General features: G+C 44.5%; 1 protein-coding gene across 1 annotated transcript; it reads right to left on the reverse strand.

The window, feature by feature from the left end:
* Positions 1-3,133: 3,133 nt before the first annotated feature.
* Positions 3,134-4,957, reverse strand: LOC132468218 (olfactory receptor 4D9). Its single transcript, XM_060065934.1, has 2 exons — positions 4,717-4,957; positions 3,134-4,459 (listed from the first exon to the last, which is right to left on the reverse strand). Exon 2 carries the CDS (start codon positions 4,248-4,250, stop codon positions 3,243-3,245), a length of 1,008 nt encoding a protein of 335 aa, XP_059921917.1. The 5' UTR covers positions 4,251-4,459; positions 4,717-4,957; the 3' UTR covers positions 3,134-3,242.
* Positions 4,958-13,791: the final 8,834 nt, after the last annotated feature.

Genomic DNA, 13,791 nt, shown 5'->3' on the forward strand with positions numbered 1-13,791 from the left:
ATGATATTTTTTAGATATAGAGCTCCAGGACTCCCGCCGGAGCACCCGGAGTGTTCTAGAATATTTACAGAACACGGCCAAAGGCTCTGTGCGCCTCGCCATTGCGATACATCCACTGTAAACACGACCGCATGGTACCGTGGCTGCAAGCTGTTCAGGGCCACACCCCCACCCTCCACATTGACCCACCCTTAAAAAACGGCACGTTTGTGGAAAGCTCATTGTGGGAATGGCTCGTAGTGGCTGTAATTCTGCACCAAGGCTGCATTTGAACATCTTCAAGTAATGTATTAAGGGCCCACTAACAGCTATATAAAAACATTCATAAAGCATGCCATGGGATCTTTAAGGACATGTATCTCTCTGACAATCAAAACAAGTAGGCCTACGCAAGTAGCATTGGATAAAAGCTTGGCTAAACGACTTAAATAGTTAATAGTATTCACTCACACAGTATTCACTCTTGGAGGACACTCTGGCAAAAGCTCTCAAATACAACCTCCTCCAAGTCAGGGCTGTGTGTCTTCTATCATGACACCTTTTTATAATTAAACACTACTCAGCATGAATCCTGACTGCATAAGTGAAAAAAAGTAATTTGCTTGAATATTTCCCAACTAAAGTTCATTCCCATGATTGATCAACTCTTTTGTACAAGCAGTCACAGCTCCGCCAGAGGGTAATGGGAAAGCATTTTATCTACTTGCAGGTCGCTGGCATTGTTGTCATAACAGGGACTTGAAAGGCTTTCAAGATATCAATCAAGGAAACCAACGTCCCAACGCTGATGCGTTAACACAGACGTGTCAAATGCTTGGTTTGTTTACGTCATTGAATCCTGTCTTTGTGTAGTAAGTACTGGCTTCACTACAATGATCCCATGTAGTGAACTGATGAGGAGTAAACTCGATGCCTCTGGTATCGTGGTTTCGGGGCTGCATATGACTCAAAGAGTGGTGAAGGTTCAACAGGGTTGTTTATTCAGGAATACGAGGTAAACAGACGTGCACTCTAGAGCTGGTTGAAGCAGCATCCGCCCGACCACAGACAATCTCCAGTCAATATAGATATGGGAGGAAGGGTAAAGAAGCCTCGCATATAGGGTCTGATTCATCACAGACCCATAAAACCTCCATTGTCTTGACCACTATGTGTAGAAGCAGAAACTAGTCAGAACTGGGGATAGCAGTACCAATGTATGGTCCATTAACGTAATAATGGTAGCTTTGAAATTGTGTGGACTAATGAGGTAATAGAAAACATTTACAATCACTTAAAAGCCGGCATACGTGATTGAAAGAAGGGAACATGAAAGCTACTGGGTGTATCCACACCAGGTTTGAACACGTGGTTGCATGCCCTTCAAAACCCAACACTGGACGTCAACCTGGAAGGACTGTGGTATGATGGAGAGAACTGAAATCTGACGAAAAGGTCTCACTGCCCTTTATCGGTGTTCTTATAACAATGTGAGCGAGAGCGAAGAGGGAATTTGTCCTGTGTGTGTGTCCTTGCGTCAATCTGTCCCTCTGTCTATAGAGCTCACTTTGTCCCCATACTGCACCCACACACTCACCTCCTTCTCCTGCGTCTGTTGAGATTACGCACACGCTCTTAAACAGCTCCATGTCACACCCACGACACATGTGCGACCTCTCGGGTCGCACTCCCTGCCTCCGCACTCTGCGCGCTGACGAGATCGGAGAGCATCTCACTGGATGGGCCCCGCGGTATTCGCCCCCGCTCCAGTACCACGATAGGGCTGGCACCTCTTCTCTCGGATGCAGATTTCACCAAGGAGGAAAAGAGAAACTCTGGCCATTCCCCAACCCCGATCCCCGCCTGCTCCAAAAGATAAAAAACATCTGCACGAAATCATGATCCCCTCTTCCTCCTCCTGCTCCCCCTCCCCCTCCCCCCACCTCCTCCCCATCCTCCTACGCAGCTCCTCCACCCCGTCCCCCCTCCTCCCCTGGCTCCCGACCCACCTCTCACTCTTCCCCACCCCCCCCCCTTCTCCTCCACATCCCTCCTCCTCATCCTCCTCCTCCTCCTCTCCCTTCTGCTTCTCCTGCTTTGAGCGTGCTATGAGCCGAACATAACAAATAGCCTTCTAGTTTGTACAGCTGCCCTGTGCCGCAGGAGCCTGATGTTGGCCAAAGGGAGACCACACACCAAAAGCATGCCTGCTAATATGTTTGATAGTGTATGTTTAAAGTTAATTTTTAACCGTGGAAGGGAAGTCCCTGTACAGCATACGACAAAACACCATCGGTGGTGCTTTATATAGTGTCAGGCAGTGGGGCCGTATGAGATCTCTTGTGAACAACATCGTTTTGCTCATGCCTCTTCCATCGCTCCCTCCGACTCTTCGGTTGCCCACAAGCTCGAGGGCTTAACCTCCCCAACCTCCCCCCCCCCCCCCCCTCGCTCCCCAACGTCTGCATTGCTATTCGTCTCAGCGTTGTATCACGCACGGGCTGAAAGAGTTGTTCACGTGACTCTCGTTGTATCTTCCCCCCCTCCAGCGTAGTTGGAGACTGTGGACGGACGACCGCTGATGTGATGCTGTGAGTCGGAACCCGAGGGGATTGGGAGAGAGAGTGACGGGCTGAGAGCTTGTGTCGTTTGGGGTGCATGGCTGCCAGGGGCCCAATCCCTAGGGGTCTGTTCTGACTCCATTAGAAGAGATTTGCCTAATGCCATTGGAGATATTCAATGGCGTGACTTAACGCAAGCTCTTCCATAAACACATCATTAATTTATCAAAAAAAAGAAATTTTATACAATATAATGCACAACCAGAATCACCGGTTGTAAGATGTGAGAGAACACACACACAACTCTTTTTTTTCTTTTCCACAACTCCTTTTCTTTCTTTTTTTGCGCAGACAGAAATATAAGTGAATACATAAAGAAGAATGCTATTATACCAAAATACCTTTTTATTTTTGCATCCCAAAAGGTTAGTCGGCCTACATCAAATCACAAAGGCCGAGCGAGGACCATGCCAACATATTATGGAGACAAACGCAGCGCAGCGGGCTGCTACAACCCATCAAACATGCGACGCACTGTCATAAAAAAATAAACCAGTTCATATGACATGCAGCCGAGTCTCAAAGACGACATCATGGTGCACAGAAAGAGCCACGAACAACGTATATACATGCGTCCAACATCCATAAAGTAGCCATAATAATCTGGTTGTTTTTCTAATGTCCGACGTGTTGTGCAAAGTGTCAGGTGTTTGCGGCATTGCTCCTGCAGGAACAGGTGCACAGCAGTTTTTGCGCACGCATTCTGAACTTCTGGTCGCGCACGCTGTAAATTATGACATTCCAGCCGCTGTTTGTGGCCAATATCCAGAAGGAGAAGAACGAGAAGTTGCACCACTCATTCCCAAGGACGTTCCCCACCACAAAAACAGCGATCGGAGTGAAGGAGGCGGTGAAGACGAGCGTCAACGTCCCGATGATCTTGGCAGCCTTGATGTCCGAGAAGGTGGGTTTGGCTGCGCTTTGGCACTCGCTCTCAGCCAGGTGTTTCCTGCGCTTGGAGTATTGTCTGATGGTTGACAGCGAAATTATGTTTATGACCACCGTGCCGCCGAGGAGGGTAAAATCAAAAGTTGGGAAAAGGAGAAGTATGTTCCAGGCGCGGGTCGGAAACTCCCCGATCGTACCCAGTGCGTAATTACACATCCGGCTGCAGGGGTTGTACTCCAGCGCTATCTCGCTGCTGAAAAGGATGGGAGACACGGCGAGGAAGAAACTCCCGAGCCACGAGAAGACGATGAGTATGGTGGTCCTCTTGCGCGTAATGACCGACTCCTTGTGCAGTGGTCTCAGCACGGCGATGCTCCGCTCGATGGTCAGCAGGAAGATGGTGGAGATTGACACCAGGGTGCAGCCCGCGAACACGGGGCCGATGATCATGCACGGGTGGAAACTTATCGCCGGGGTCTGGGAGTTCTGCGAGATCCAGTCCGGCGCTGGGTCCCGCAGCATGAGGGACACCTCTGCGTAAACGGTGAGCGGCACCACCAACAGGCCCACGGCGAGGTCCGCCACCGCCAGCGACGCCTTCAGGTACCCTTGCGGCGTGTGGAAGTGCTTGGTGCCCATCACCACGGCCAGCGTGAGGAAGTTCCCCAGCAGGATGGCGAGGATGAGAAGGACCAAAAACACCACCAGGAGGATCTTGTTGGTCAGCGTGCAGCAGTGCGCCGCGGCCGCGTCCTCCGACATATTCAGCGGGTGGCTGCACCGTGAGCCGCGAGGGGGAATGACATTGGTTCACTGTTTGGGAGCTGACGACGAACGCGTCTCCAGAGGCATGCCACTGTCTACAGCAAGAGGAGCAGCTGGAGTAAACACATCTGGCTGCGGGACATGACGCACGCTCTCTGCACACACTCACGCACTGATGCTGCTGCTGACACTCCGTCCGGCCGCCTCTGCACGGGATGGAACAGATGATACCATGGTTAGACTCGACAGCAGCTGTAGTAGTAGTAGTAGATATATCTGGCACAACATTATACCACCAAGAGGCTTAATCCTCCGAAGGCCATCAGAACAAACTCTCCAAGTTGCGCTTTTAATCATCCATGAAAACAACCTTATTTAGGTTGTTTCTGGGTACGATCGGGGAGTTACTCAGTTAAATATGACTAGTTACTTAGTGTTATTATCATTCGTCATTATTTTCTACCTTTAATTGTTATCCAGATGTTATTGTCCTCCAACACGTCCAGGCTATCCAAAGAGCGCGCTCATTACGCTCCGTGACGCTCAAAACCGAGGCGAAATACTGCAAAGATGTCTTCTCAATAGCACACTCAAAAGACAAAGGTGCCACATTGCACATGAAAAACTGGAAGATGCAGGCAATCCGCCCCACACTGGTACATATACTAAAACAGATATCACCGTCAGGAAAGCCCTTCGCCGGGAGCCACCTCGTTGGTCCGCGCTGTGGCCCCGCCCATATTATTTGGCCCCTGTCGTCCCGCCCCTATTAAACTGACCGTTCCCTATATATTCCACTTAAAATCAATCAATCTGCTGTAACTCTTATTACCACTATGCTTGACGCACACGCGCGCACACACACACACACACACACACACACACACACACACACACACACACACACACACACACACACACACACACACACACACACACACACACACACACACACACACACACACACACACACATACACAGATAAAGATGTTATACAGAAAAGCAACATTAGAAAATCAATGTGTTGATTTTAGTTTAAATAGAAAGTTTGACTCAAACCCTTGCAGTAGACAGTGCCATACAAAGCATAATAATCTCATGGCAATGTGTTTGTGGTCGATAATCTCACGTCCAGGGGTCATAATGTTCAGCATAGGTCTTTCAGAGCATGGCTTCAACTATGATAGAAGCCATATCAGACATGTGCAGAACACACGTCTGCTTCTGTAAGACGATGTTTGCAGACAGTTAAATGTCCTGAAACACACAAGCACTTTATTCTCATGTATTGTGGAGGCAAATGCATGTGCATATGCCTCCACTTAAAAGCATTGACTGGGTTTTTACAATGTCGGTGCCTTTTACTACTTTAACGGCACCGACAATCCCAAAACCCAGTCGAAACTAGATGGGAAAAGTGTGTAGCTCAAACGTGACGCAGCTTTTACTTCTTCGCCACCTAGAGATTGTTATGTAGGATCATTCAAAAAACCCATGTTATTATTTCCCATAGACATTTGACCGAGGGCACTGGGAGGCTCGGAAGCTGGACTCAGAGGTCGGAACTGCAGTCATGGGGTTGGCTGAAAACGAGGGAGGCATCTGATTGGCTACAGAGAGTTCCTTGTTGAAAGAAATGCATTTGTGAATCTAGCGAAATTCACACATAAATACAGTCCAGTTCACACACAAATGCAAACAAGTTCACAAATGAAAAGCGCCTTGTTAATTCATGTTTAACAGTTTTTATATAAATGTAACAACATCCAAATACATTTTTGATGAAAATTGCAAATATTTTTTTAATTAATATATTTATGGAATTATATTAGGCTACATTTATTCTTTGATGGCCACTGGCCCTCGGTTACCTATTTGATAACATCCTGGACCATTTGGGAAGTAGAGAGAAGGAGCATTATGTCATCCATACGTTGACAGTAGGTTATCTCGGTTAACCAGATGTTTTTAAAGACATAATATTACACGTGTCCAACTTTATCATGGTGGTGACCCGCAACACTGGCCGCACCACTGATATCAGAACCCGCATCCCTTGTTAACACGGAGACCAGTGTCCGCAGCGGTGTGGAGAGCGGGACGCCGGCCACTTTTTGAGCCAGCCTCGAGATGACGAACTATGTGGGAGTAAAATAGAGAAATCATACTTGGCGTGTCTGTATAAAACACAGTGCTATGCATCATGCTTTGGGAGAGGACGTGCTGGTAGAGGTAGGCTTTGCCCAGTGGGAACTTTCTGTCCTTGGTCACTGAGAGCTGTTCAGCCAAAGTCTTTTACTGCTAATTAGTACTTTTCCTGAACCTCGGTCATTTGGTTGGCCATAAAAGATGTATTAAGGCACGAACAATTTGATTCTAAAGGTGAACAGGTGCCCACAATGAGCACAGTCAGTTTTGGAGCTCGGTTTAAGCAGTATTATCCAGTATTATAGTATTCTATTATACTGATAATACTGTTTAAACTATCATAGTATTATAGTATTATATTATACTCATAATACTGTTTAAACACTGTCACTGTGAGTATTACATTATACTCATAATAGTGGGTGCTTGGAGCTATAATGTAAAATCATGTGCCATAAGTAAAAAGTATTTAATAACTAGTTTTATCTCGGTTTTACAGCCACTTGCCCCTCAACCAAATATGAAAAGAGGACATATTGTAATCGCATGAAGCTGGAATGCGATGTTAGTAGTAAAAATGTAAAGATGAACAGAAGGAATTGGCCATTCATGATTTCTGTGTGTGTGTGTGTGTGTGTGTGTGTGTGTGTGTGTGTGTGTGTGTGTGTGTGTGTGTGTGTGTGTGTGTGTGTGTGTGTGTGTGTGTGTGTGTGTGTGAAAGGTATTTCAAAGCTCAAGTAATATAAAATCATAAAACACTTGCCAAATGCCATGGCAACACAGGGGTAAAAACGTTTATAATGAAAGAACAAAAACAAAAAACAAAAAAATCAGTCCGTAGAAGGAGCCACATGTTCATGGCTGACATTACATAGCAACCCTGATTAGGCACAGGGGGAATAAATAACAAGGCCAAGACATGGAGGACACTTTAGTATATATTAGCACAGAGATGCACAGAGTGGAGAGAGAGAGTGAGTGAGTGAGACAGAAAGTCAAACCGAAAAAGAGATGCGGAGAGAGAGAAAGAAAAAGAGAAAGAGGGAGAAAGAAGAGTGGATGCAGACTCGAGTATGAGAAAAAGAAGAGAGTTAAAGAAAGAAAGAGACACAAAGAAAAGCTGGAGACAGAGAAAGAGTGAGACGCAGATCGAGAAAGAAAGAGAGAGAGACTGGAGTATTTACCATGGAGGACAACAGAGCATCAACCGGGCTGAAGGCACCTAATCTCACGGCTGACTACCCTGCTGTCACAGAGGTGGTGCTGGGCATGCAGGCTCCCCTGGGACCGGGAGGGCTCTGCTGCGACCGTGATGGGCATGGGGACAGACAGGCAGACCTGGAGCTCAGGGCCTCCCAGGCCACTGACCCACATATCAACCACTCCCGCGGGCCCTTTAATACCCGCAATCCCAACATAACCCCAGTCCTGAACAAATAACATGGTCACATATACACCCCCTAGCCCTCCCTAATACCCGGGTACCCAGGTCCCTATCGCTGTTCACTATCACACTACACCCTATCGTACGCTATTCACTGTCGTACTACTGGTCCCTACGCTGTTCACTATCATACTACCGGCCCCTACGCTGTTCACTATCGTACTACCGGCCCCTATCGTACGCTGTTCACTATCATACTACCAGTCACTATCCTACTACCGGCCCCTATCGTACTACCGGCCCCTATCGTACTACCGGCCCCTATCGTACTACCGGCCCCTATCGTACGCTGTTCACTATCATACTACCAGTCACTATCCTACTACCGGCCCCTATCGTACTACCGGCCCCTATCGTACTACCGGCCCCTATCGTACTACCGGCCCCTATCGTACGCTGTTCACTATCATACGATCCCCATAGCACTGTGCGCTGTTCATCATCATACTACCGGTCCCTAATGTAGTTCACCTATATATCCCAAGTCACTAACGTACAGTGTACAGTAATATTACCCAAGTCTCTAACTTTCAATTACAAACCTCCGATGCCTAACTAATTGTTTGCATGGTAATATGAGTCTGTGTACGTGTGTGTGTGTGTGTGTGTGTGTGTGTGTGTGTGTGTGTGTGTGTGTGTGTGTGTGTGTGTGTGTGTGTGTGTGTGTATCTGTGTGTATATGCGTATGTGTTTTCATGGTGATATGTAGGCTGTTTGTGGCGGTGTGGTTGTGTGTGCGTAAACATGTTAACATGTATGTGTGTGCGCTTATGTATGGCAATACGTGTTTGGGTGTGTGTGTGGATATGCATGTGTGTTTGCATGGCAATATGTAGCCTGTGTGTGTGTGTGTGCTTATGTATGTGCATGATAATACGTGTGTGTATGTGTGATTTTAGTCAAAAGAAGGGACACTTTGTACCCCCTCCTTTAGTGGTCTCCAGGGCTCTCTCCTGTGAAACTGTTACTTTGATCACCAGGCCGTCTTACAAATGCCTGACAAGCCAGTTTCTCATCTGCATTTCTTTTACAGGCCGTCTTCCAACAGTGCAGGAGGGAATTCACCATTTTAGTTTACCAATTTCTAGTTTATCGAAAATGTTTCCATATAAAGTATCTACAATATTAATCCATTCTTTATTTAATTTTATTTTCAATTTGGACGCACAATTGTTTAAGTTATTTAACTCTCAAGGCAGGCACCGGTTTACAGCTGACCACCCAATCAGGACAGACACTGTCATCTGTCAGTCAGGAAAATTTGAATGACAGCTATGAACAAATGTTGAGTCAGAGTGGCCCACCAAAGGTCTGCTGGAACTGACGACCATGGCGTTCTGAGAATGACAATAGCACCGGGGCTCAAAAGACAAACTAGAACAATCCCAATACAGGCAATGTACTATTATCTTATCGATAAGATAATCATATCTTATCGATAATATTCGATAAAATATGATTGTTCTAGAGCCTAGAACAAATATAGATTATCGTATGCAACTTGTGGTTAATGAAATGTCATGTCTATCATTTGAGGGAAGAATAGATGTACAACACAGACTAACAGACGTATATCATTAACTGACCACTTGTGGTTCTGCCGTTGAATGCCTGGATCCTCCCGAGAGGATGGAGGACCATGAAGAAGCACCTTTTCTGCTTCTTTTGTTCTCCTCCAATGGAACGTCTTGAATCTTTTGGATAACTTAAAGGGGACATATTATACCACCAGGTGTGAGTGTGATTAGCCTAAAAAGCCGTTTAGAAAATCTGCCCCATATGACATCACTAGTGGGCGAGTCCACCTAGATCTGTGCTGGATAGATCAGTTTACCGGCCTACCCAGTGGACTGAAGTAAACGTTGCTCATCTATCCAGCACAGATCTAGGTGGACACGCCCACTAGTGATGTCATATGGGGCAGATTTTCGAAACGGCTTGTAAGGCTAATCACACTCACACCTGGTGGTATAATATGTCCCCTTTAATTACTAAGAAAGTACTTCAGCCTTTAGGGGAGAGCGATGCGGAGAAAGGGACAATTGTACATTTCAGGCGCACCAGGATAAGCTTTTAAAGTACACCACACAAACTAATGAAAGTACTTGGTGTGTGTGTGTGTATCTATGTGTGTGTGTGTGTGTGTATGTGTCCATGCATTTATGCACGTGTGTGTGTGTTTGTTTGTGTGTGTGTGCGTGCATGTGTACGTGCATCCATGCATTTATTCATGTTTGCGTGTGTGTATGTATGTTTCTGTTTGTGTGTGTGTGTGTTCGCCCATGTGTACGTACATGCATGCATGTGTTTGTGTGTGTGTGCGTCTGTGTGAGTATGAGTATGAGTGTGAGTGTGAGTGTGAGTGTGAGTGTGAGTGTGAGTGTGAGTATGAGTATGAGTATGAGTGTGAGTGTGAGTGTGAGTGTGAGTGTGTGTGTGTGTGTGTGTGTGTGTGTGCCTGTGTGTGTGTTTCTGTAGTCTCTGTGCCCCCTGCTGATGGTTCTATTGGACATCATTGGCACAGGAAAGTAGAGTATTCCCATTGTATGACCAGGGCGATCACGATGTTGTGTGGACCCGTCAAGGAACAAGTCCTATTAATACGCTGTTCTTTATGAAAATCCTACATGGTTATTTTAATATGATGTGTAATAGTCCGGAGTCCAGACAGTGTAGCGTCTAAGTGCAACTAATTAGTGCAGACTAATCTACCAAAAAGGAGAGCATTATGGTTGAAATTCAACTATCCACCTTTCGCATTGTAATTCCTATTGAACGATGCTGTGTATATTTATGAAGCATATCAGAGCACACTGTGTGACGATATGGGACATAAGCAGTGCCGCTGCTAGCTATTTTGGGGCCCTAAGCATAACTCCTTTATGCCCCACCCCCCCCCCCCGAAAAAAATAATTGGTTTCTGCCAGTTTAACATTTTATTAAAACGCAAAAGTTAAATCTACTTTGTAAACACAGTTCACAGAACAGCCAAAACATACATACAGTACACACAAGTATTGGAATGTCCAAAATCTTTTAAATTAAATAGTTATCCATAAATACAAACTTAAAACCAGAAGTATACAAGTAAGACATTTTTATTTTTATTTATTTTTATTTTTTGGGGGCCCCCTCAGGACTTGAGGCCCTACGCGCAGCGCGTAGTGCGCGTTATGGGAGCGGCGGCACTGGACATAAGGGCAAAATTGAATGCGTCATGGACACACAGGTACAGTGATGTAAAGGCAAGTGCTGCTCATGATGGTTCACCAATGTGTCCTTGTGGATGGAACATAACAGCAGAGTACACGTTCCTGTGGAAAAAGGCTTCTGAGAAATACTGCTTAGTTCTGCTTTTATTAGTTTTACTTCTTATTCTATGTTAGACCATAACACATCTATATTAGCATACAAATGCAAATAAAGGACCATTCACATATTGAACATAAATATAAAGACCTAAAAGGGTTAGGAGGCCAAAATTGGATGTTGGAAATGGGTAAAATGTATGAAAGAAAATAAGTGTCTGCACAGTGCACACTGAAGACCACTTGTGGTTCTGCCGTTGAATGCCTGGATCCTCCCGAGAGGATGGAGGACCATGAAGAAGCACCTTTTCTGCTTCTTTTGTTGACTCTTTTGGATAACTTAATTACTAAGAAAGTATTTCAGCCTTTAGGGGAGAGCGATGCGGAGAAAGGGACAATTGTACATTTCAGGCGCTCCAGGATAAGCTTTTAAAGTACACCACACAAACTAATGAAAGTACTTGGTGTGTGTGTGTGTATCTATGTGTGTGTGTGTGTGTGTGTGTGTGTGTGTGTGTGTGTGTGTGTGTGTGTGTGTGTGTGTGTGTGTGTGTGTGTGTGTGTGTGTGTGTGTGTATGTGTCCATGCATTTATGCACGTGTGTGTGTGTTTGTTTGTGTGTGTGTGCGTGCATGTGTACGTGCATCCATGCATTTATTCATGTTTGCGTGTGTGTATGTATGTTTCTGTTTGTGTGTGTGTGTTCCCGATGTGTACGTACATGCATGCATGTGTTTGTGTGCGTCTGTGTGAGTATGAGTATGAGTATGAGTATGAGGGCAAAATTAAATGCGTCATGGACACACAGGTACAGTGATGTAAAGGCAAGTGCTGCTCATGATGGTTCACCAATGTGTCCTTGTGGATGGAACATAACAGCAGAGTACACGTTCCTGTGGAAAAAGGCTTCTGAGAAATACTGCTTAGTTCTGCTTTTATTAGTTTTACTTCTTATTCTATGCTAGACCATAACACATCTATATTAGATAGTATACAAATATGCAAATAAAGGACCATTCACATATTGAACATAAATATAAAGACCTAAAAGGGTTAGGAGGCCAAAATTGGATGTTGGAAATGGGTAAAATGTATGAAAGAAAATAAGTGTCTGCACACTGAAGAAATTCAGTGTGCAGATAGCACTGGAGCAGAGATAAACACAAGATGGGACTCTCTGCAGGGAAGCTGATGTTTCCAGTGGCTTCGTAAGGTCCAAGCATGCTGGCTCCATTAAATAGCTTACACGCTGTGACAGATTTGGTTGTTTTGAGCTTGTCCACTTGGTCATACTACTAACGGAAGGAAATCTGCTAATCAATATTAATGACGTACAAAAAACATTACGTTTATATATTTTTTATGTTAAGATATAGCCAATATTGTTGGGGCTTCTATAATCAGTGTGTAATCATCAATTAAACACTATATAATAAGAAGCATAATGTGTTACTCTTATCCAATATGGAAACTCTTCTATATTTATTGATATGTTAGGTTTTCATGTTTGATCTGATTTCCTGTCAAATATTTAAATAATTATAATAATAATTGTTATTATTATTACTATTATTATTATTATTATTATTATTATTATTATTGATGTTGTTGGTTTTTGGTTTTGTTAATTAATTACATTTCCTATAACCTACATCTGTAATTAGTGCAATCTACATTGAGTGACAAGAATGTATAGTATGTAAGTCATAATCTTAAGGATTTAAAGCTTACTGTAATATGGTTGAACTCGGACGACAATGCGGAAAATTTGACCATTTATTTCTTGAGAATACATGTCCGATGATGCCTATCAAATGAAACAGCCTTAGGTCAATCTCGGCTACAATTAAGTAGCCTAATTTCATTACTTCTGGATCTCTTAACATTTTAACTCGGTTACTTAAAAAAGTATTAGTCGTAGGACCAGAGGCGTCGTCAGCCCCTTTTTACTGGGGCACGTGCCCCAGTAAAAGTCTCCAGTGCCCCAGTAAAATTCCATTGATCATTATTAAATTCATCTGCAGAAGCGCCGCTCTCGCTATGGAATCGGCAGGATTCATCAAGTGCATCTCCTGCTGCCTCGTGAGTCTTCAGTCGAGCCTGCCTCTTACCAGCCAATCAAAAAACGAAAGGGGCTACATAAAAGCCAATCAGAAAATAGCCCTATTGTATCTGGGTAAGATTTAACGCAACAACCAATGAAAAAAATCAGTTATTTACGGATTCGTCCACGTGACTCTTCTGGAAGTGTGTAAAGTATGACCAAGTGTTTCTTTCTGTTCAATAGTCTAGATAGAACTTTATCAATCCCCTGTAGGAGAAATTTGTTAATAAAACAATAATGGTAAAAAAAAATAAGGAATCTCCCACTTCCGGCTTCCATGAAAGAGAACCATACTAATTCACACAATAGCGTTGATGCAAATCTAGCATTAAAGGTTAATTTAAGGAAGTTCTCTCCAGTCACGCTGAAACTAGTTTGCTAGTAGTAGCGCTTTAATTTGCAGTGTAAGAGAATTCTGGGAAATCTGAATGCTGACAAAATTCTCAGAATTCTGACACTGCAATTTATTTGCACGCTACGACTAGTGAACTACTTTAAAAAAAAAACTCGACACTGCGACCAGGCGACAAATGA

Source organism: Gadus macrocephalus, chromosome 11, assembly GCF_031168955.1.
Source record: "Gadus macrocephalus chromosome 11, ASM3116895v1".
In the NCBI taxonomy this organism is placed as follows: domain Eukaryota; kingdom Metazoa; phylum Chordata; class Actinopteri; order Gadiformes; family Gadidae; genus Gadus; species Gadus macrocephalus.